Source organism: Sinohyriopsis cumingii, chromosome 3 (genome assembly GCF_028554795.1).
Source record: "Sinohyriopsis cumingii isolate HCF-2022 chromosome 3, ASM2855479v2, whole genome shotgun sequence".
NCBI lineage: Eukaryota > Metazoa > Mollusca > Bivalvia > Unionida > Unionidae > Sinohyriopsis > Sinohyriopsis cumingii.
In genome coordinates, this window is record NC_142963.1 from 72,608,758 (window position 1) to 72,633,953 (window position 25,196).

Below are 25,196 nucleotides of genomic sequence, written 5' to 3' on the forward strand. Positions count from 1 at the left end.
CCTGAGAGGTTTCACTGAATATGTCTTTGCATATGCAATATCTTTCCACAAAACATATAGCAAAACATTAGAAGACTGCATACAACTTCTGGTTAACAATATATGCATAGACGATGTCAAATGATTGCTAGCTCATCAACTTATCTACCCCAAGAGTAAGACCAATTTATCTAGAACAGGAAACAATCTGAGCACTGGAAGGTGGAGGGGAAAAAAAGAGAATTTTCTGATATAAATAAAGAAGAAATGATAAAACATTGATGATTTATTAGGTCAGCTTCAAAGGCATATGCTTCAAATTACATTTTCTTTTCACTTTTATTTACAATATATACAATAGTATTAAAATTCCATTCATAAAACTATTTTACAGCTGGTTACAAAGTATCATTAATTAACATCTACAAGTTTGCAAAATATCAATTAAGGAATTTAACATTTTGTACCAAGATGTACAGTGGCATTTATGTGTCTGCATATCAGAGCATCCTATCATGAGCTTTGTTCTCTTATGATATAAAAAGAATGTTATGAAACATAAAATGGTATAGTCTGCATATACCTCCTTGTTTGTACCCCTTACTCATTTAAAAGATGAAAAGCACAAATGAGATTAAAGACAGAAAGAACTTAGTTCATTTACTCATTTATAATTTCAAACCTGATTATGACCAGGTGGGCCCCTAACACTGTTAACGTTCTGCATGTTTGATTCAAAGTGAAGTTTTCAGTGCAAAAGATGGCCTTCCTGGACACGTCAATTTGCAGCAAAGGGTGTATACACAACTACACATGTAAGCAGAAGGAAAAATAATATTTTATCGGCTTCTGATAATTACAATGTCGAATCAAGCAAAGGAAAAGAATGACAATTACAAATTTGCCTTTCATGTGGACTTAACAAGTGGTGTCATTTCTATGTACATGTTTGCAAAGAAAATAACTCAGACTGACAACATTATGATAACTGACGGAATTAACTGGCAGTTACCTAACAGGATGAACTAAATCATAATGTCTGAAGAAATCAACTTGCTCAGTGTACACAACATGGTACCATGTTAGTATGGAAAGTCCAATAAGCATGACAGGAGCAGAGAATGCCAGTATTAGGGCCACTCTGGTCACATTCAGGTCAGAAATTATAAATGAATGAGTGAATTGACTAAATTCTGTGCACTTTTTATCACATTTAAGTTTTCCATTATTGAAATTGGTATGGGGTACAAAAAAAATGGGGAGGTATAGTCAGACTATAAAGATTCATAGTTGGCTTGAAAAAGTTTAGCGTTTTTTTTTTTAAAAACATTTTTTACACAGACCATTTAAAAATAGTTTCATTTATAAAATGTCTTATCCAGTCCAGTTAGATCTCAAAACATGAAAAAAATCAAATAGTTGACTTTTTTAAAAGGAAAATTTAATGATAATGTGAACATGAGATCATTATCATCTGTTCCTAAGTATAGACTGTATTATCAGCTTTATCTGATAATCCATTAAAAAATCATCATCAACAATTTTTTGGGTAATACTGAAATTCTGAAATGAATATTCCTGTACTTGTAATATAAAACCCATGATTCTTACCTGACCATTTTCAGACCATATCTACGTTATTGGGTGTATGTATCAACTTCAACAGGAGATACTAAGGTGTGATCTAGTCAACCCAGCTTTCATCTATACAAGAACAGCTTTTACGACCAAGATTGTAAAATGACCAGTAGAATTATAAAGGATAGGAAGCACATGTTATTTTTTTAAGTTGGTGGAGCTTCAATATCTCACATATTAAACAAATCAACACCATGTTTAATACCCAACACCAACTATCTGATCTACTGTTACTCCAAGTGGTACTTTGAGTTGCAAGTTAATCACCCTCTACTGTGATATGGATATGATATCTAATAGGTCTCAAGTTTCAACTGTCAATCATGGTGTTAAGTAGTGAACAAGCCAATGAGATCTCAATATGAAGCAACTTTCCTTGATGACAGCTAAGTTCACACTGACCCAAGGTTAAATTTGCTCCCTTTATGGAGTAGTCACTTTCTTTAACACATCAAACATAGAGTGTAACTAAATGGATTTATTTAGATCAGATCTGTTAATTTGATGAGGAATTATATAATGTTTTAAAGGGTCATGAATTGAGCCAGATTTAAGAGTCTTGACCAGAGTGGACAAAATACTGCCCATGCCTAGTTTTATCTAAACTTACTTCATAGGGAGTGGCATTAATAATCACTTATCTAGCCCGCACTGGGTAGAAGTTGTGCAGGTCTAGATTATACTTACAAGAACAGTTAGGATGTACGATGGTACTTGCTTGGAAGACATCTTTGGGAAGCTAATAGTCAAATTCCAAAACTTTGTATACTGCTGTGGAATACCCAATGAAAAATGTACAACTATTGTGCATAATAAGGCCAAACTATAATAATATATATATATATATATATAGTTAAAAACCAACTACTTATGAGTCTGTCTTTATTCTCCTTTTTCCCGGGCTATTCCAAACAATTAGGAAGACAGTGATATGCCACAATGTGTATGTGGATTTTAATACATCATTATTAAACCACCCATTTAAGTTGCACAACGTCACAACTTATCCGTGTCCATCAAACCTGGACTAGAAAAACCTCATTGCTGGGCAAGTGACATTTTGTGTTATAGGACCAATTTTTACCTAGAAAAAAGAACAAAACTCCCAGTATAATCCATGCAGAGCTGGTAGGTAAAAATTGGGATTGTTGCCCAAAGCAGAAATTGTTTAACAGTTCTTGAAAGGTCAACTACCCAACTTTTAAACTTTCTGTATTTTCACATGACTGATCATTTGAACTGGACCACATAAACAAGTGCCCATGTAACAAGAGTTTTCACAGCTGGCATACAATAGTCTTTGGGTAATCACCTGAAGAGAGAAGATATGTTCTGTGGAACATAGTGTAAAACTTGTTAGTGTTGTTGTCATGACATGGCAGCACAAAGTTTAACTGAATACAGCAACCGATTCAAAAGATATATTACTTTATAAAACTTTAACATAGGAACAACAATTGATGCCACTCAGAAGTGACACATACCAATGGCAAGTCCTTCGAAGCAAAATAATAATGGGGCTGCTTCAAGTCAATGGTAGATTCTTATTTTGATAGAGCAGGACACAAACTTCTAAGTCAAATAAAATTCAAAATTCCAAAAATAATCAATTCAAGGGGATCAAATAAAAACATATTTTTGAGAGCTGTAACTTATAACTTTCAGCTGGTTAAAGACTGTCCAAACTTGTGAACTATGAACTCAAATTTGAATACTCTACAAATTTGGAGAAAATTGTGCTGCCTTTTGATGCATTCATTTTTTTATAGGACAGGTTAATTTGCTTAGTGTACTTGGTGCTGGAAGACTAAAATGAAAGCAAATTCAATGAATTTTAATCCCCTGCCTAATTTGGTGATGTCACCAAATGTATATCAATGAAATCTTGATGTGATCTTCGTGGTTTGGTTTGGTGGATTTAACGCCATTTTTCACCACATGATAGGCTATACATGGTGGCCAGTATACTTGGTGAAGAAGAACCTCTGACCCACATGAAGCTACTGGAAAGCTTTCTCACACAGCTAATGAGGTATGCACTACACCTTCTAATGATAATGTACAAGTATGCCAAGTTTAAGTCCTTATTCTCAGATAGATCAAAAATTATAAAGCAGTATAAAAAGTGTAACAAAAACTTAAATTACATTGACATTGTTAATTCCATTAATAAAATGAAGTATTTCATGGCACTTGAAATATTATTAATCTAAATTCAAAATTATAAATATATGTCAACATTTTCCAGGTTTTATATATATATATATATATATATATATATATATATATATATATATATATATATAGACTACATAAATAGTAAGAAGAAAAAAAGGTTCAAGATCCAGTCTTCATAGTACATTGTTGCAATTAAAAGATCAGTGCACAAAAACAAATTCTATTACAAAAATTTAGTGCCTACAAGCTCTCTGTTTCACAAACACTATGTTTTCAACAGATAGTAACAGCTGCCACATAGTCCAACCCTGTGCTAAAACCTATATACAGTATGTGGCCCCTTTCAAAAATCCTTGACTCCCACATTAAATGACATTTTTTTTCCTTCAAATTACGTTCATCCTCAAAAGTATTTAGGTGTATCACTATGTATTTACCAATATTTGCAGGTAAACAAAGGGATTTAAAAATGAAATGTATTTTGGTTATTTAATAGTGGTTTAAAGATTGTGATCAAATACATGGACCATAAAAGATTTAGAAAGGTTAAATCACCACTGGCATCCATTACATAAAGATGTGTCCAATTTTGTCATAGGTTTTGTTATCAATATGCATTTTCATAAGTTTCTTTTTAATTTCCTATGGAGTTGTATTTTCTATAATAATAAACCATTTGGACTGATGGGCATATATATATATATATATATATATATATATATATATATATATATATATATATATATATATATATATACACATACACATATATATATATAAAGAATGAAATGTTCTTATCCAAAGTCTGCACTTAAGAACACTAGCTTACAAAAGATACATCAATCGAAACATATTGGGAATAAAAACTTCAAAACCTGCTCCACTTTTAAGAGACAGTAAACTAATCTCATCGGATGGGTGTAAACATACAACAGCCTGTAAAATCATGTATTTACTTGCAATCAAGAACTTAAATTAGCATATCAAAGAATAGAATCATGCAGCTTTGCATCTTCACCCATTTAAAAAATTCTTTACATTCTGTGTATGTACAAAAGTATATCACAGACCTGTGTATGTTTATAAACAATGTATAAATTAAAAAAAACATGCACACGTAAGCATTCCCAATATCCAATCATACAGTAAGCATTTATACACAGTGTCCAGTGGCATGAAAAGGATACAACAAAATGACAGAAAGTAATTGGAAATTTTCAAGTTCATAATCATGTCACAGGTCCTGCAAAACTTAAACATGAGAAATAAGGAATATTTTCCAATATTCACAATCAATGTGTTTTAGCACACAAAAAACATGACTCTTAAAAATACAAACTGTCCAGCACAATGGTAATCAAACTAAACTTCATCCATTAACAAATATTCAAAGCACACTATATGAAACGTTTGCATACACATATGTTTCTCTTGTTTATTTTCAAATGCACCTTTAATTAATTAGACAAATTAACATGTTTGACACTGGGAAAATTGGTTTGCAGTATTGCAAAGTTTAACAGTGTGATGTTAATGATTTCTGGAATACAAATGTTCAAACTTTGGAATTCTCGGAGAAATAACTTATAAATAGAAAATGCTCCGAGCACATTGTTGTCATAAATCTGAGCATACTGTCTATTGCACATTACTTGTATTTCCTTTGCATTATTTACAAAACCATGTAATGTGAACACCATTTCTTCACTATGTGGCATTTACAACTGTAACAAATCAAGCCTCAACAAATGTATCTTCCAGCCAGCAAAGAAACACATGCATATCATTATGAAAGCCCATATTCTGTACTGAAACAAAGGACTTGTACAAAGTACATAAACCTTCCCAGGACTAATGAGGAGTTTCTACTAACATGGCAATTATCTTCTGTTGCCAGGCAAAATAAAGTGTGGATGGGGTGCATTATCATGGTCAATCAAGGGCAATAACTCTAATTATACCCCCACAAAAGGAAAACCCTGAAGAATGTCAATAAACCTAAAGAATACACATTATTAAAGAGATAAACTTTGAAGCAATACAGGCAAAATGTGCTCATCTTTAAATGTTTTATGATAAAATTTTACATTAAATCTGGTTGAAATCTATTAGAACAATGTGATGTGCTAACAAGCCTGTACACTGATGGATGGGCAGAAATATTTGCAGCTGGGGAAGAATTTTTGTTTTCAATCAGCATTAGAAACTATTGCAAATTTAGTGAAACCTGTGCAATCTTGCTATGAACTAAATCAGACAGAACTGTGAACTTTAATATTCATTGTTCAATTCAAGATTGCATCTGAAATGCTGAAGCATCCTGAAAACATGCATGATTGGAATGAACTGATTCCCCTGCATAAAATCAGAGGGCTGTTGGTTGAAATCTTGTCCAGAACAGTCTGGGTTGGCCACTATTGAGTGTCCCTTGGCAAGGCACTTTACCCCATTTGCCACAGCACTTAATAGTGTTTCAAGTGCCACATGTCAATGCACACCAATGAAAAACAGTTAAAATCTATGGCATGAAGCAATTTTGACATTTATATCTACAAAAATATAGTCATACTGGGCAAGGATGAGTATCATTTCAATATGAACTTTCATCATTTCTTAAATCATATATGCAATGAAACAAAATAGAAAACACTGTTATGTCACTTATACATTGTGTAAGATTAATCTTCATATATATTCACAGAGATTTTGAACCAAAATTCAATTCACCTGCAATTATAAAGTTGAGAGATAGGAAAATTCCACCCAAAGGGTCGGAATTTACAAGCACAGAGTTTCTGCTAACAAAGTGTAGCCTTGGCCATGAGGGTGGGGTTTATCTATTCCACACCTGTGCATATAATGTATTAATGTTCTCTCTCATTTCTCAGCAAAAGAAGCATTCTAACATAAGCTGGTGAAATACAGGCAGGGATGCAGACCAACAAATACAGTACACCATCAAAACATTTTATGCCATTTGATGGAGCACAATAGATTTGATTTACAAAGTGTTTGTTATACCCATTTAACACTACTAAAACTGCCAGAAATTTTGGGAGACTCCAACAGGCAAGTGCTGTGATCTAGTGTCAGTAAGTACCTTTACATGGACAAATTACATGTTGCACAGAAACAAAAATGAGAAAATTTAAATGACTTCCAAAGACTTATGCTGAAATACTTCATTTGAAAAAAAGGAGGGAAAAGAATGATATTGCAAAAATAAATTGGGATACAAAATTAGTGATTTACATTGACATAAAAAGAAAAAAATCATTTGAACATTTTAAGTATTGTGTGTTCATTTTCCACTGTTGATAATAAATACCACTAGCACTAGGTGTCTGTAGAAATATGTTCTGTGCATGATAGTGTTTGCCATGAAAATGCTTGTAAATTAATGTATGTAATGGTTTACAAGTCAAGTCTGGCTTCTAACTGCACAGACCCAGGTCTGCTATTGCACAAAGTGCTGGCAGATCAGGCTCTATGCAGTTTGTTAGGCATCAGTAGTAGAACAAACAAAACAGACCCTGATTTGCTGGCACATTATGTAACAGCAGATCAGGGTCTATGATGCTTGCAGTTACATCTGACTTATAAGTACAGAAGGTATTGAAAATTCATTTATTTTTGTGGATATCATTATTTTTGCATTTGTGAAAAATGATATTTTGGGGTAACTAAAACTCATGGATTGGGAAGAAGTTCAATTTCTTCCACAGAATGATCACTGGTCACTGTATCTTGAAAGTCATTGCTTGAGGCAACTAAGAAATCCATGAAAATGTCCACACAATAAAAAACAATAAATTCATGATATAATTTCAAGATATTACAATGACTTAAGTTAGGATGATGTAGTACAAACAGTTTGGCTTAAGCTTTATATATAATACTACATCTGTCTGTATTTGACAATGAAGGCAACAGTGAAACTTGAGTGAAGCCTCTGGAATAATAACGCACATCTTTTGTCTAAACAATTCACCAAAATTAGTAAGAATGAAAATAAAATATGCTTGAGGATGCAAGACAATAAAATGTGTGATTTCCTGAACCTAACATGTAAACAGGTGCTGCAACACCTGGTAAGACCACATCAGAAAAGGAATATATCTGAAAATGCAGGTCTGCAGTATTAAGTTCAACATAACTTGCTGTGGAATGATAATGGCATCATATCCATCACAAGTGAAGAGGCCATCACAAGTTATGAATTTAGTTTGTTAGGCCACTCCACTCCACTTCACTGTTGTCCCTAAAGAAGCCATGCTGCTAAAAAAAAAAAAAAAACTATTCTATGTCCTGAATTAATAAGGTATAATGTGAAATTGTCAAGCACTTCTTTGAGTATCCCACCACCGACACCAATTGTGTCCTGTGAATCCCTGAATCAATTTGATATCCCATAAACTATGTTAATGTGTGTGTTAAGATGGCTGTAGTTGATCTAACTGTGCTAACTGTGAAGTGTCCTTTATTTGATCTAGAACAGAGACCACATAGCCAGCAACATCCACTTCCTCTTCCTCTGCACACTTTATAAATGGATGCTCCTGAAAATATTTTAGAAAAAAAGTGAAAGATGCATTAATGAATTCATGTATACATTTCAAACTGTGCACAGCTACTTAAGGATTACAGCCAGGTGGAATTTACATGAAGTTGTAAGTCAAATAGGTGAATGAAATGGAGAGAGAGAGAGAGACATAGGAAGTCCGATCAATACATGGATATACAGCAGACAGGTAAGACAGGCAACCCTATATAATCTCTGGTTGCTGTATATTTATGAGAAAGCAGTTGTACCTAGTCACATGAAGCGTGTGGTCACTATGTGCAAGCAAATTTTATAGGAACTGTTAAGCAGACTGAATGGTTCAGTGGGTATATATTTCCTATATGCAGGTGGCTGCTAGGCCTGGTTTGGGTATCTATTTTTTTCAATGATCTAATAAACACATAGCTTGGAGGATTTACAAATACACCTGCCTGGCTCATGTGACAAGCTCAAATTTAGTGTGGGCAAGCATATGGTTGCAAGTCACTTGCCCACAGGCTAGTCCAAAAATTGAGACGGCTACAAGATATAGAAAATTTTATTTAACACTGGCAGTTTGGGTAAAATACAGTTCTGTGGAAGTTATTTTACTGACAAAGGGTCCTGTTTGGTTCTTAAAACTTTTTACTCTGCAAGATTCATACTACGATATCTGGTCACAGTGGTGCATATATCAGCAAATATTTTTATAGCATCTATGTGGCACATTCTTCCTCTGCTAGTTTCTTTAATCTATTGTACGTCATTTCCATCTTGTAATAAATGTCAAGGTCAGTCTCACATTTTCTCATGCAGACAAGATAATGTGAATATATACTATATAAAACAAATTTTGATAAATAAGGAATATTTATATTTTAACTTTTAAGTTACTTTCAACTGTAATATTTGTACATATCCAGGACTTGATAACTTTCAGGTCCAATGTTAGCTGCAGGCAGCTTGTCAGATTGCCAACTCTAAACAATCAGCTTTAAAAAGATTATTTTGATGCATGTCTCTGCTTTTTGTGGTGAGTAGGTGTCAGCTGCTAATAATACAAGTCTTGCGATTTCTTTGACAAGTGTGTATGGAAATAAAAAGCACTCATTTCTAATGATTATCTATCAAGAAGAATTCGTTCAAAATGTGACTGATGTTACAAAAATGTACCACCCACAAGCGTTGTTTATGATACATTGTTTATATGATAAATAAGATTGATACATACTGCTTGGCAAGGAATTAAATGGACAATCATCAGTGTTCTCAAATCATTTTCAAAAGTCTGATTCTCAAACATTTTAAAGCACGTTGCTGATTTCAAGGTGACTAGATGATAACTGTTAAGTAAATAGATAAAACAAGTTTTCACATATCCTTCAGTTAGAAGTATAAATAAATAATTACAAATAGTCAAGCTTTGTTTATTTCTCTCTCTCTCTCTCTCTTACTTAAAAATGTAGCTATTTCCATACCCTTTCTACTTTTGCTCTTCTAACTATATCTGCATTCTAACTCTTTCTAATTTACATATTTATTTACATGCATTATTTACATATATACTTTTTGAAAACTTTAATTACTCACTATGGTTTTAAGATACCAAAAGAGATACAATGAAAAAGAAAGCTTCAATAAATATAATGCAATTTCTTTGAAATATGCCATATGTAACTGTTTTACTAATATTCAGGGCAAACTCAAATTTTCTGAGTTAAAGCCTCCAGTCAGCTTTCCGTGAACATTTATAAAATCTGTAAATCCGTACAACTGAAAAAGAGGAAAACCAAAATGTTCCATCTCATATGCTCTTCTAGTACATGATTAAACAAGAGGTTTTGGGTCTGGAATTGCTCATCTGGATGACATCTTCCTATATGCAAAATGTAAGGGCGGATGGCTATGCAAACTGGGTTAGTATAGTGCTTTTTGACATTTAAAGGTTTCTGTTTCAGAATCAATTGTAAAAATTTTGCAAGGCCTTCTCATCAAGATGCTTTCTGTAAAATTTAGACTACTCTGTGAAACAGTTTGTGAGAACATTTTAAAATAAAAATATTTTTTTAATAATGATGGTCATATCTGACATGTCAATATCATTGGTACAAACCTGACATGTCTTTATGCCAGGATACTTTCTGTCAATTCTGTTTGGCAGTTTAAGGTTGCTGTTTTTCTATACACAAGTTTGGTTGAACCTGGTCCAGTAGTTGTTGAGCAGCCAAACACAGCAACTGTTGCCAAGTGATTGACAATGGAAGTGATTGACAATGGATGACGACCGACTCACTATGCACTCAAGATGCAGGATCATAATATAAACTCACTTGACTGTAGGACCAAGTAAGCTAACAGCCTATAACAGTCACTAGCATAAAAAAAGGCCACAGTCGGTAAACTATTTTCAAAGGTGATTATTCCCATTCTCTGAGATGTTTGTGATTACCAGTCTTTGAAATGTTTGTGTTGGTCAAGTTTGTTGACTGTACAAGTGTCCTTGTAAGAAAACGAGCTAAATTTAAAACTGTAACATAATTGCTAATTAAGAAACAATAGGTCCTTTGACTATTATTGCCGTCAGTAATCAATAGTCCTTACGAGAAATGAATCCACTCAGTTCATAACTAGATATATATACAAAATTTAAAGACACAGATTTACACAAGAAACTTCAATGTTGACATGTGGGCAGAAAAGCAACACATATTTCCCACTTATATGTTCACAGTTATAATACACATAAAAATTTATCTTCACAAATAACACTGGACTTTAGGATAGAGGAGGTAAATAATGAATGGATGGATGGACAGAAAACATCAGTGTTCCCATTCACACAAAAAAAGTACGTGAATCAAGCAATAAAAGCATTTGCCAAGTACAAAACAGTGGATATGTACAGTTCATGTGCAGAAATTAAAAACTGACAGATGCACTAAATTAAGTTTAAGAACTGTGTTTGCAGTTGGGTATTGGTGTTGCTCAATATCTACCAATATCTCAATGGCAGCAAAATAACCCTCCTCAAACATGGCTGATACATTTCTGTGCCCAGTAGAGAATACAGAAATAAACATGGAGATAAATTCTGGAATTGTACATGTAATTTTTGACTTACAAATTAATGGATGCAATTCTAGTTCGTAGTTTTTTTATTTAAGGAAAAACAGGAATAACTTCATTCTGTGTAAAACAAGAACACAGATGTATGCCTGCCAAATTTGTGTACATTAAGTACTTTTTACACAATTTTGCCAATAAGCTTCTACTGGTGTTGGACCAGTGACGGACAATTTTAAATATGTTTTTGATCCGTTCAATCTTCAAAATACCGATATGAAATTTATTTCTTACGACAACAAACCTGGCCATATTATGAGCCTAAAATGTAATGAAAATGTGAAACATACTATAATAATAACTTAGTAACAGGAATAATATATTGCTATCAAATTCAGTCCATGGTGTCCAACTCAGGATAAGTAATGGTCAATGCTATATCTATTGAAATATATTCATACATATAAATTTCTTGCAAATTTGGGTAAAAATAAGTGTAAACTACTTTCTCACTTGATCATTTAACAAATTATATTTTAAAATCGCACATAAACGTGTTATCTCTGCAGCATTTACAATTCTCTTTCAAAATAGCGCAATATGGTCATTGCGCATATGCTTTTGACCATGCCACAGTTTGGTAAAGAGGGTATATAGGGGGTTTTTGGGCACAAAAGGAGACTTTCCATCAATCTTAGATCACCTTCGTGTATCAAACTCTGAAAACAAAATCCCATCCTTCAGTAACACTAATTTTTTAAAGAAGAAGATATCATTTCACATTTAAGTTGTATAATCTATTATGGTACCTTTTAGGAGTCTTTTGCGATATGGTTCTAAATTTGCATTTACAAGATAATGATAAACATTTCCAGTTAAAGAATAAAATATATTACAATTATGCGCTGCTAACATTATGTTTGATTTTTGCATATATTTATACCTAATCCATTATATCTGGAAATGTTCCATTGTAATTATGTTTATTTATGAGGCTAGATCCCCCCAATATACTATTATTATTATAATTATTGCCTTTTGATTTAGTACATACTATTCAATGCTTCAATATTTATTTCATTATTATTTTTTTCCTTTTCTTTCCCCCATTTGCCAACAAGTAATAACAAAAATAATAAGTCAAATTATAACTCAGATAAGCAATAATTTTCAAAGAAAGAGACCCTGAAAAACTAGCAACAAAATCAACAAGTCAGGTACAAACATAACTAAGCATACATTAAAAAAATTCAATTAGTGACATTTGCTTCTGAAACATTACATGGACATTTACAACAGAATTTGATTTTTTTTCTTCTGTTATATGATAAAAATGAATTCAACATGAGGCTTTACCTGCTTTTAGAATGCAAATTTATTAACCTGCAGTCATGTTTCTATTCATCTTTATTAAATGTCCCGTTATTTCGGAAGAAATATATTTTATTTACAAATACCAAGTTTAATTAATATTAATAACCAATATATATTTATCACTTCACATTTTTACACAGCACAGTTTTCACAGATGAAGTAGGATTCAATAGCATCATCAGCACCTTCAATGCCCATACAGACCTGATAGTACCACTTGCTACAATTGTCACATTCTATCCGGAGAATACCTCGTCTTTCATGCCCGATAGTATTGGCTCCTCTTGATTACAGCTTTTGCAAACATTGTTATTTTTCATGTTGTTTCTCAACTCCTGTGCCTTTCTCTGTTTCTCTCAATTTTGATTTCTTTGCCTTTTCTGTTTCTTTTTCCTTCATCCTTTTCTCCTCTCAACTTCAGTTTTCTCCTTTTCTCCTTTTCATCCTTCGCTTCTAACTTCTAAAAATCATCTGTTGTAACAAGCTTCCTTTTGGCTGATACTGAAGGAAATATGTCAGAGAGTGATGGTGGAATCAGGCCTTCTTTCACTAGAGGGTTGCCACCAAGGAAAGAACCACATGTAGCACATGTTTTTATTGCATCCACAACCTTAGGCTGAGTTACTTTTGTGGCTGAAGTGCATGGTATATTTTCAGATGGTGACTTGGCAAAGTGTAATTTTATCAGCTGTACTTTGTCAATAGCATCTGGATTAACTGGGTACATTCCTGTTTTTCTGAATGCTTCCTTAATTCTTGCTGGTGAAAACAACTGATCAATTACATGACTTAAAACCATGGATATTTGTCCTTATTCAAGATCTGATTTTTGTGACTAAAGCCAAGATTAGTTGCCAATGTGCTAAATTTATGTTTCAGTGGACCATTAATGCCAACATCAAGCAGGTGTAGGATGTGTGTTGTATGTGGAGGTAGACCAAGCATTTCAACATTTTCACATGCAACCTTTACCAATTGTTAGTTGATGTGACTGTTGTGATTCTGACTCTTTTTCAGCGAGTTCTCTGTGTCTCTCAGATTTTTTTCGGAACCACCGATCAGATCAACCTCTGTTTCGACTGAACAATGTCTCATGTCCACTTTTTCTAACTAATGCTATTACATACTGCCTGACTATCATCCAAGACATTAGAACGCATTGTTGGGTCATATATTCCAAGTAGTGGACCAATGCAGTCTCCTCTTCCTCAGTTATCATCCTCTTAGGTCCATATTTATGGATATTATTTACACCTCGGACATTGCTCCGGTGGGTTTGTGGTTAGAGCATAGGCCTCAGATGTGGGAGGTCGTGGGTTTGATCCCCAGTCGAGTCATCCCAAAGACTTACAAAAATGGTACAAACAGCTGCCTCGCTTGGCACTCAGCATTAAGAGGTTAGTGTTAGGACTGGTCGGCCTGGTGTCAGAATAATGTGGCTGGGTGGGACATCATGCTACATGTCTGCGGCATGATGCACCAGTGCTAGACATCACTATAAACTGTCACACTGCAGACATCATACCGACATGACTGAAAAATTGTTAAAGCTACATTAAAAATCCAAATCACACACACATACACCTCGGACATGATTGTCAATAGTTTTCCAAGGGATCCCTAAATCCCGGGAAGCTTGAGTTACTGTCAATCTGTCTCTCTTGACTTCAGAACTAGCAGCCTCAAGCTCATCCAATTCATACCTATGCCATTTTTACATTCTGTTTTTGGATGGAAAGAAAACGTAATGTGTGAGATTTCACTTCATTTCAAATCTTAAAATATAGGTGTGTCTTATTTTATTTATTGGTATATGATGCTGAATATTAATAGTTCACTGCTTGTCATAACTAATTCAATGGCTCCAAAGAAGAAAAACACTGGCATTCTTTGATTTACTATTTCCGATTTGTTTGTACCTACATAAAATTTTAGACATTTGTGTATAGACTGCTACATTTTAAACTGCATACATAACTTTATTCTGTGTAAGTCTATCCACAGTGTTACTTGAATATAAATTGTTTGGATATGAATTCATGTCTGCGAGTTTGCAAAGAAGTATTTCAGCAAACTTTGGTAAAGTTACTGATGGATTACCATGGTCATTTGGACATAGTATGTGCAAGGGGAAAAACTCAAACAGGTAGAAGTTAGGTTTTGAAAAGGGACAATACTCAGTATCAAATAATGAAAAAGACTATAGCACAGGAAATGATGCAATTAGTACACGCAAATACAATGTTACAGAAGCAGACAGCACGACAGTATGTGACATAGGAATTTATAAGAAAAAAGACACAAGTGTCATTATTTACTTCAGGATATGGCATGATTGAAGGTAAGAAATTTATTTATTATGTTTGTGCAGGTGGACAAATGATATACTATTCAATGTGACAACTGCAAAACATCAAAGATGGACAAGCAGTGTCAAAAGTCATGACCCCCCATGACAGGAAATATATACAGGGAATAGGGTTCAAATTTTTCTCTTTTTTTCAGCTTACCTGTTGAATTTGGAGCATATATTTATTATTTCAGCACCTGTTTCTTTTCTTCTTCTAAAAATTACCAATCGGAAGTGACGTAATGCACGCGTTCACTTAAAAAATGAGATTGCCCGTCACTGGTCCGATGCCAGTAACTGAAGAACAAAGAGAGAGATGGAGAGGACCAAAAAATGATGTCCTTCTACAAACATTTAGGGCATAAGCATTGCTTACTTACCAAAAGCTTGTTATATTTTGGTCTCTGTCTTTCATCCTTTGTTAAACTAAAAAAAAAAACAAAAGAAAATTTTCAGAAAATAAGCAGGGCATATAATACAAAAATTGCATACCGGTAAGATATTACCTGCTGCACTCCATGCAAACCACGGGATGAATAACAAAGCCAACATCATAAATGAAATATAATTAATGTTAAAATTATTAAATACATTCTGTTGAAAGAATATTTTGCCTGCAAAGCATGTTAATTTAGAATTAAAAGAAAACTAAGTGCTTGTGACAAAATGATTTTATCAAATGTAAAATCTGAATATAAGAATGCCTGCGTCTAAATACGGAAAGAAGCAGAAGCAGAAAATACTATTTAACCAATGCATAAAATTACTACAAGTATGCAGACAAATAAATAACCATAAATTTACAATCCTCTAAATGGACTGTTGAAATTATGTTTATAAAGTGAGTGGCAGCATTGCGAAAATCTCTCCTTCTAAAACTAGAAGAATTCAATTATATGTGCCAAAACCTCCATGCACATTTTGCACTGGTAATCAACCAAATGTGACCAACTTCACAACTATCAAGATATATAATTAAAATTATCAGGCCACATTTTAAAAAATGCTTCTTGATTGGAATAAAATCTGGGTATATAAGGAAATTCACTTAGAATAATAAGATTTCATCTTCATTTAAAGCCAAGAAAGTATCAACATTCAATGAAGGGCGAGTTATAGTTTTAAAAGGGGCATGTAACATATTTTTGAGGTTAATTTCATCCAATGGCACAGGAGATTTATTTTATTTTGAGGCTGAAATAATGGCAAAAGAGGTTCAATTCATGCAAATACACAACTTGTCATTTAATTAAAGATTTGTAAGTTTCAAAAGAAAAATAATTCAGAAAACATAGGCATTTATTATAATAAATGCTGGTAAAAACTAAAATGTACAGAAAGAAAAAATGAGAACAAAATCTTGAATAGAAAATTACATCATGCAGCTCATTTCAGAATAACAAGATATTCAAAAATATTAATGTTGTCTTGAGTTATCTGAGCACATCAAAAAATATTTATTTCAACAATATAAGTATCCAAGGAAAATATGACAGTACAGTGCAGACCACAAATTTAGGGTGGCAAAACTGTTGAAGCAAATAAAATTATCTCATTTTTATAGTACTATTTATGCTTCCATGTACCATTATTTTCTTTGGTCCCTTTAAAAATACTGCATGCCCCCAAATCTGAACTGTGTGGGACAGAGTGGCCTGTACCTTTAGGAACATATCTGCAACACTTCATTCTTCATCAAACACATAACCCAAACACATTAGCATTAGGAAAATATTTAAGAAAATGAAATGGACAAATTATCCTCGAGAAGATATCATGACTTTGGCCCCAATGTGAAGGATAAAACCCCTCTCCCAATGAGAGGCAGCAAAACTAAATTTAAGTGACAAGAGGCTTTACAGAAAAGATAACAAGAAACAATTGGTGTCTTCTTAACAAAGAAAAGTTTCTGGGCAAATTAAGCAAAAGTCAAAAATCCAATGTCCTTAATGAGTTTTGTGTTGTATTAATGAGGTCTAATGACGGTTGTCTAATGAGTTTTGTGTTGTGTTAATGGGGTCTATTGACGGTCGTCTAATGAGTTTTGTGTTGTGTGAATGGGGTCTATTGACGGTTGTCTAATGAGTTTTGGGTTGTGTTAATGGGGTCTATTGACGGTTGTCTAATGAGTTTTGGGTTGTGTTAATGGGGTCTATTGACGGTCGACAAACGAGTTTTGGGTTGTGTTAATGGGGTCTATTGATAGTCGTCTAACGAGTTTTGGGTTGTGTTAATGGGGTCTATTGACGGTCGTCTAATGAGTTTTGTGTTGTGTTAATGGGGTCTATTGACAGTCATCTAATGAGTTTTGTGTTGTGTTAATGGGGTCTACTGACGGTCGTCTAATGAGTTTTGTGTTGTGCTAATGGGGTCTAATGACGATCGTCATACGAGTCGTGAGCAGCCAGCATCAGAGCCATCAGATTCAGCTCCCTTCTCTGTGCTGCAAGATCAGAAAGGTAGAAGCTTTAAAGATTTTACTTGCATGCAAGCTGACAATCTCAACAACACCTCAGATGAAAATGTTTCATTGAAATGCATCGCTTGCAGAGATGGTTTTAACTTCATTAGCAGACATATTCAAGAGGTATATCTGATTAAGTGAGATTTACAGTCTTGCTTCACGCCAATGAAGAATCATTTCTGTTCCCCACAAATAGCTTCCAAGTGCCTGAAGTAGCACCTTAGAGCACAAACCGGGACATGCTGAGCCATATCTCTCAAAGAATCTATCAAGGTGGGAGGAATGAAGGGAGATTGAGACAGAGACAGAGAGCACAAATAATCACTTTCTGGTTACTCACAAATGGCAACCTGTACTTGGCTATAAAACTAAAATGCATCATTATAACAACTGAACCATCTGAATCAAGCTGGAGACACAACTCATGCAATTCACTCACCCTGCAGGCTGATCAAAGGATATTTTAAAAAATAACATTTTCTATGTTAGTTGCTTCAGTGATGTTCTGAATAAGGACTAGAACTCAGATCAGAGATAGGTCAAAACCAATGATGCATGTCCAACAGGTGAACAAGGCAAGTGAACAAGGCCATATCAGATAATAACTGGCCAGCAGGTCTGAAAAACATTCAGTTTCCTTCATATGTCTTCAACATAAATGGCTTTCTAGCTTGTAAGATCCTCTTCAAAATGGAAGTGCTATGTCTTTACACAAGTCCTTCCTGACATGAACCAGGTGTGAAGAGGAAAGCTTGTCTGGACAGGGATGGAAAACCTTCAATCATGCTGCTTAAGAATTTTGGCCTACTGGAGTTTTCCTGGGAAAGTCTCAGAACTGATGGGTTAGATCAATGACCTAGGATATGTCAATTCAGAGTGTGGATTAAAACTTTGCAGGTTTCACCCATTATCTCCTAAATTAGTCTTTAACAAGGCATATCCCCAAATCTTGCCCCAAATGATCCAATCCTCTAGATCTGAATCTCAAACTGAAGAACATCTGGTATTCAAGCTGTCACCTCACTGTGACAAGGGGATATAATTATAGTGGGATATTGAAAGAGTTATGCCCCATATATACTATTTTTAGACTCTATACTGTATACTATTTTTTGCATCTATACTTTATGTAATCATAAGGACATAATTTTTTGACTACTTGGGTGGGCTAGATCTGGCAGGCAGAAGTTAATTCCCAATGTTAGTGTGAATGAGTGATATATTCCACAGAAATTACCACTCAAGTGTCATTCAGTAGATTCATCAGTACACGGACAAAATGTGGTTGGCTTCCACCCAAAATTACACTCTCATGCATGGAACTGTAGTGTTGGACCCAACCATTGCACCAATTCACCCTCAAAAAGCACATGGTCACTATTATTAGACTGGGTGCTACTGATTTAACTCAAACTTTAAAATTGTCCAATTACATTAGCTTTTCATTTTTTGGGCAGTAAAGTCATGCAAAATGCTGTTTGTTTTTCTGGTTTTAATGGCACATGTAACAAATTATTGGCTACACGGAAAGAGATGCTAAGTGCCTTTCCCACAGTCACACCTAATCAGCAGACCCTGTCTGGCCTGGTCAGGTAACGAGTCGGACACTCTAGCAACTAATCTATTGTGGATCCTCTGCAGCAAAGAGATCTCTAAACCTATATCCTGCCATCTACTGAATCTGAGCCAGACAATAAAATTATGGGTGAATGCATCAATAGTTTATAAACTTTACTGAAATAAATTATAAAGTATTAAGGTTCATTTAAAACACTTACCATGTATTAAGGAAATTAACAAAATCTTCAGAGAACCTGCCACTCTCTATTTTGAGCCTTGGAGGTGGTCCTTGAACAACCTGTGTGAGCTGGTCAAAGACACTATTCCATTTGGGATATGGAAATTTCCCTGTTGCTAACTCCATCTTTTGAAGAAACAAAAAACATGACGAAACAATATTGATGAAACATAGTTAATCTGATTTACTCAAAATAGGAAATCAGACAGATTCTCCTTTAACTGAAAAAAAAAACCCAACTCATATTGATTATTTATCTAGGGACTGGCACTCCAATGTCCAAAAAGAATGTATAGGAATATCCAATAAGTATGTTTCTTCCCTTCTTTTATTTTTTCTTGTTGCTGAGCAGTGAAACCATCCCAGATGATTTTTTGAAAAACTCCAATTTACCCAATTTGGTATTTAAAAAATATTTTCATTTATGTTCAAGTTAACATGTTCACAAAGTAGCACTGTTTAAGTTCTTTTTTATCATGGCCTTTGACCTTAAACCTAATACCAAGGACAGAAGGTCAGTGAACTTTTCTCAGGGTTGTTCCATTTATATATTTATTAAACATACATGGGTGTCGTTTTCTTTTAAAATGTATATGCCCAGACTTTAATTACTCAGTTGATAAGACAATGATAAAAATGTTTAAATTGCATCAGATAAAAACCAAGGTCAAGGCTGACAACCTTGATATTGATGTCAGAGTTGGTCAAAATTCATTTGTATATGCTCAGTATTCATCAGCAAATGAAGTATAAATATGCAAGCTGTCTGGTTCTCATACTTATAACTGGTACCATATGAAATCGCATCGAGTTAGCAACATCAGAATAAACATGTGTATGTGTGTGTAATTTGTTGTTGTTGTTGTTGTATGGTTTAACGCCATTTTTCAGCACAAGATAGGCTATACATGGCGGCCAGTATAATTGGTGGAGGAAGAACCCTGGAAAACCCCGGGAAGAACCACCGACCCACGAGAAGCTACTGGCAGGCTTTCTCACGTACCCACGTTAGCCGAGCCTGAGACTCGAACTCACGCAGACAGAGGTGAGATGGCAGTGATCCGTAACGGTGAGCGCTTTAGACCACTCGGGGCCCCGTGTGTAATTTGGACTTTTAACGTAGCTTTTAACAATTTATCAGTCATATCGCTACGATGTCTGCAGTGTGGCAGTTTATAGTGATGTCTAGCACTACGGCATCATGCCACAGACATTGAACATGATGTTCCACCCAGTCACATTATCCTGACACCAGGCTGACCAGTCCTAACACTAAGCTCTTAATGCCGAGTGCATAGAATAAATCATTACCAAACATTAACATGTCATCACATAAATGGAGATGTATTATTTTAAAAGAAAGTCGGTTATTTTACTTGACGACATCTGGTGGGGTGGAGAGGGGAGACTTGCCGAACAATTTTATGTAGAAATAAAACAATTTTATGTAGAAAAGTCTCAAATAAACAACATCAAAACCGATAAGGAGATTATTCCACATCAGTGGGAAAATGGAACAAATGGAAAGAGAATTATATATGTACAAAGATTAAAATGACATTTTTGAATGGTTTTGCAATGTGCATGACAATAATACCCGCTCATGTCAAGAATAAGAACTATTAATGTATATTTAGTTGAAATAAGTCTATTATTATGACAAGAAGAACCTATTAATAATTAATGCTACTTTTAAACGAAGATATTAAATGCTCTGAAGTATGTCGCTTTCAAACTACGTACATTATATATACTTCTCACCAAAAATTTAGCCCCCCTCTGGAAAGGCTACCTGTTTTATAAGGCCACTTTCCCGGTGCAGAAGGGGTGGCTGTATATGAGGGGGACACTGTACATTTGACGCTGGCAAAGACTTTACATTGTAACTCAGTACACTACCAAAGAGGGGGACACTGTACATTAGACGCCAGCAAAGACTTTACATTGTAACACAGTACACTACCACAAACCTTGAATTTTTGGATTACAAAATATCTTGTTTTAAAATGGATATGAAGTGCCATCTCTCAGTTCTTATTGCCTATAAAATCTTTAGCTTTTGCTAGCACCAACATGTATGTGATTGGCTGTGCAATAATGATCGAAGTAAGCTCATTATGAATTCTTTTTCCTCATTAAAAAGCATGGAGAGGTCAAGATCTGCAGGGACCCTGGACAACAGAAAGTGGGAGACCAGTGACCCTGTGCTCAAGGTGCAACAATGGATGTTAATATACCCACAGTGTAATTTTCATGTATGTAACATGTGTAACAATACCTAATGATTTCACAAAATATGTCATAAGGTCATGTAAAGGAAAGCAAAACAACCCTGGCATCTGAATGAATTTCAAAGTCATTTCGTTACACTATTATATGGTTTGGTAAAATAAAATCACTGTTTTTCATAATGCAATAAACAGAATCTTACACATGTAGTCATTTCAAATGAAATCTATGAGACATCTTTAACTGCCAAGGCTCACAAAAAATAGATATTAATGGACTCATTTTATCCACTTCATTCATTAGTAAGTGTGAGGTATTACAGATATACCAGTTTAATGTGATATATTTTTCTGGTGATATGTGGCATTGTACTTTTTCCATCAGTAATGAATTTACAAAAATTCTTGCTACAAATTTAATGCCATCAACAGTATGTTTTTGTTTTACATGACAAATAAATTTTAAAAATTTATTTTAAATCGTATCTGTCACAAATTAATTTTGAATAAACAAATATAATTATATTCATGATCCTTTTAACATGTTTTTAAAATGCATAACATATGCGAATGTGGTGGCTAAATGGGATCATGTTAAAAATATTCACTTCAAATCCAAATTCTGGGAAAAATTTATGATTGTAAAAGAAAAATAAATGTAAATTTTTCAGTAATTGTCTAGCATATGGTAATGTGTTAAGGATAAATATTCCTTTGTAGGACTGCAAATCATCCTATGATTTTCAGGAAGGCTATTGTTTTCTGTTTTAATTTCATGAAATTTCTCAAGACAACAAAGTATTCTCTCATTTCTTTGTGTAACTATGTTTTATGTTTACTGAACCTCTCTGATATGTATCTTGATTGGTTGGCCTCCCAAAGCTTCCCTAATATTTACATTTGCCAATTATATTTTACAAAATGAACCTTAACAGCACTTCTTTCCAGTAACTGTTTGACCCTCTTACTTACAAGTGTGATCCCTAAACTCCATACATCTGACCTGACATCATATCCACTACTGGAAGCTCTTGGATCTATTCTTTCCGGCTATCAAAAGGAAAAGACAAAAAAGATCCAATCAATTAAGCCTGAACTGGTTTACTCTATCGATTGTTACAAATGATAAAGAAATAATTGGTATCTTTGAGAAACAACTAAAATAAAAAAAAAACATGCTAAGGACAGAAACTTAAAAAATCGGCCTAAGTGAATCTGATTGATGAGACAATAAACCATGTGTACTGCAATATTATATCACAGATCATGCATCAGGTCCAAAAAAAATGAAGGGAGAAAGAGGCAGATTTAGTTTCAGTTAGACGATTAGACTGGATTAAATGAGTACAAATGAAAAAGATTATTAAAACAAACAAAAAATGAGTCAATCAACATACATGCAGATATTTAAATTGAACCAAGAGTCCCTCAAAGGGACTATTGCTCTGCTGGCTGAAAAGAATTTCTCAGGATTCCATGTTTAGTCTATTTCTTCTGAATTTATTTCTTTTAACTAATGAGAAGTGTATCCATTTCATATATTCCTGAGAAATTCCAACATATCAGATTCAGCAACAACTGTGTTTGTAAAACATGTCCTCACTGAAGATAACAAAAGTCAAACACGGCTCTAGAGAGGCTGAGTATATGTGTATTTTATAATGACAATTAGAGGAAAAATGCATAAAAAATTTTTTGGATCCATACAAACAATGCAAAACTGCTTAACTGTGCACTGAGTCCAAAAGTTTTCAGCAGATTGCTCCTGCCATTAGCATAAACCACTGTTGGATGGAGTGTTTGATTAAAATGAACTACGTTATATGAATGAGTTCCAGATATTCTGTACACATCTGAAATGAAAGTAGCTGACCAGTGTGTGAGAACAGCCACTCAACTAAAGCCATATAATCAACAACACCCTGAACTAGTCTTGGTGACTAAATCATTGGACATATTAAAAATGGCATGATTAACACTTTATGATTAAGACTCATTCTCATAGCTTACATTGTGTTTCTCTGCATTCATAAAAGACCAAATCAGATTTATGAAATGCAGTAAGTTTCAAAGCTGGAAGTACAATATACAATTTATTAAATTCTAATCTGACCTTCTCATCCAAGTCCCAAACAGTTCATAAATTTAGGAAAAACTTTACACACTCCGCCAATGGCATGAAATCAGATCATGTATATATGCATACAAAGCAAATTTCATTTGTGTACCATAAATTGTCATTGCTTAAGAGGATTTTGGTCAACAACAAAAAAAATGTCCATGGTGGTATAAAAGTGCTCTGACTTATCCCGATTGTCAATTTGGTTTCTAAGATTTTTCAAACTTTAAGAAGCTGTCAAATCAACACCTCAAAATCAAAAACTTTTCAAGGTTGTACAAACCATGACATTTCTCTAAATTAAATATATATTATTGTAAATACTTACAGCCATATATGGTCGACAGCCTGCATCTCGGCTTTTGGCTATGGAATCAACCAGCTGTCCACTAATTCCAAAATCACAGAGTTTGATATTTCCTCGTCTGTCAAACAAAATGTTGGAAGGCTTGACATCTGGAATGAATAAAAGAAAGATTTTTATGTAACATTAGACACAAAATAGATATCTTTCCCATAATAACTTACAATGGATACAACTTTATTCTGTATACTTTTGTTTCTAATATTTGTAGCTGGAGATAAACCGAGACAAAAATTTACATAATAATTTTATATCTAAGCATCATTTAATATTTCTTGATGGTCATAGACTGCTGACATATTTTTACTATACCAAACATTTCTTGGGAACAAAAAAAACACTGAAGTACAGTACTCCCTCACAAGGTGCCACTTTATAAGCAGGTATGGTCGTGGACTATTCCACTGTAAGATTACGTTACACAACATAAAAGGCTGTTCATTTATACGACCTTTATAAGCAGCATTATAATAAAGGAATACTGTAATGTGATCTGGAGGGTGGTATCATTTCAGAGGAGAAATTTGCTCTTTACCAAACCTACACGAATTAACCAATTGTGGCTAAGTTGAGGGTGGGGGTGAACTTATTTAAGAGTTTGTTTTAAGATGAGGTGTTATAGTACATGATTTTTTTCATAATCAGAGAGACAGTTTTCAATTTAAAAGAAACTGAGAAAATAAAATATAACTGTACAAATTAAGAATACTGCAATTTTTAACTAGGTAGAAACTGTAAACAGACAATTTCATTACTTATTTTCAAATTAAACATCCCATGACCTTGAGATCAGGCCCATCAATTGCCAAGGTTTATTCACATGTAATGACCTTGAGATCTGGCCCATCAATTACCATGGTTGGTTCATATCTCATGATCTTGAGATCTGGCCGATCAATTACCAGGGTTGATTCCTATCTCATGATCTTGAGATCTGGCCCATCAATTACATCTCATGATAAATGCAATAAAGTATGAGTTTACAGTTGCAAGTAAAAACAAATCTTAAAAAGGGGGGAGTGAAGTGTGATCTACACAGATCAAATGCAGATGAAAAACAAAGGATGATGCACATCCATGTTTCCTTTATTTAAAATC

At 34.0% G+C, this 25,196-nt stretch overlaps 1 protein-coding gene across 4 annotated transcripts in view; it reads right to left on the minus strand.

Annotated features, from left to right (window-relative positions):
* Nucleotides 1-252: 252 nt before the first annotated feature.
* LOC149803088 (dual specificity mitogen-activated protein kinase kinase 4-like) overlaps nucleotides 253-25,196 on the minus strand; it is a 46,594-nt gene continuing 21,650 nt past the window's right edge. For all 4 annotated transcript variants that reach the window (XM_089952672.1, XM_089952671.1, XM_089952674.1 and 1 more), the window contains exons 10-14: nucleotides 24,063-24,190; nucleotides 22,588-22,665; nucleotides 19,368-19,513; nucleotides 15,506-15,551; nucleotides 253-8,354 (exon numbers count right to left, since the gene is read on the minus strand). In XM_089952672.1, the coding sequence (XP_089808798.1) occupies nucleotides 8,229-8,354; nucleotides 15,506-15,551; nucleotides 19,368-19,513; nucleotides 22,588-22,665; nucleotides 24,063-24,190 (524 nt within the window). In that variant the 3' untranslated portion in view covers nucleotides 253-8,228. The remainder of the gene's footprint in view (nucleotides 8,355-15,505; nucleotides 15,552-19,367; nucleotides 19,514-22,587; nucleotides 22,666-24,062; nucleotides 24,191-25,196) is intronic.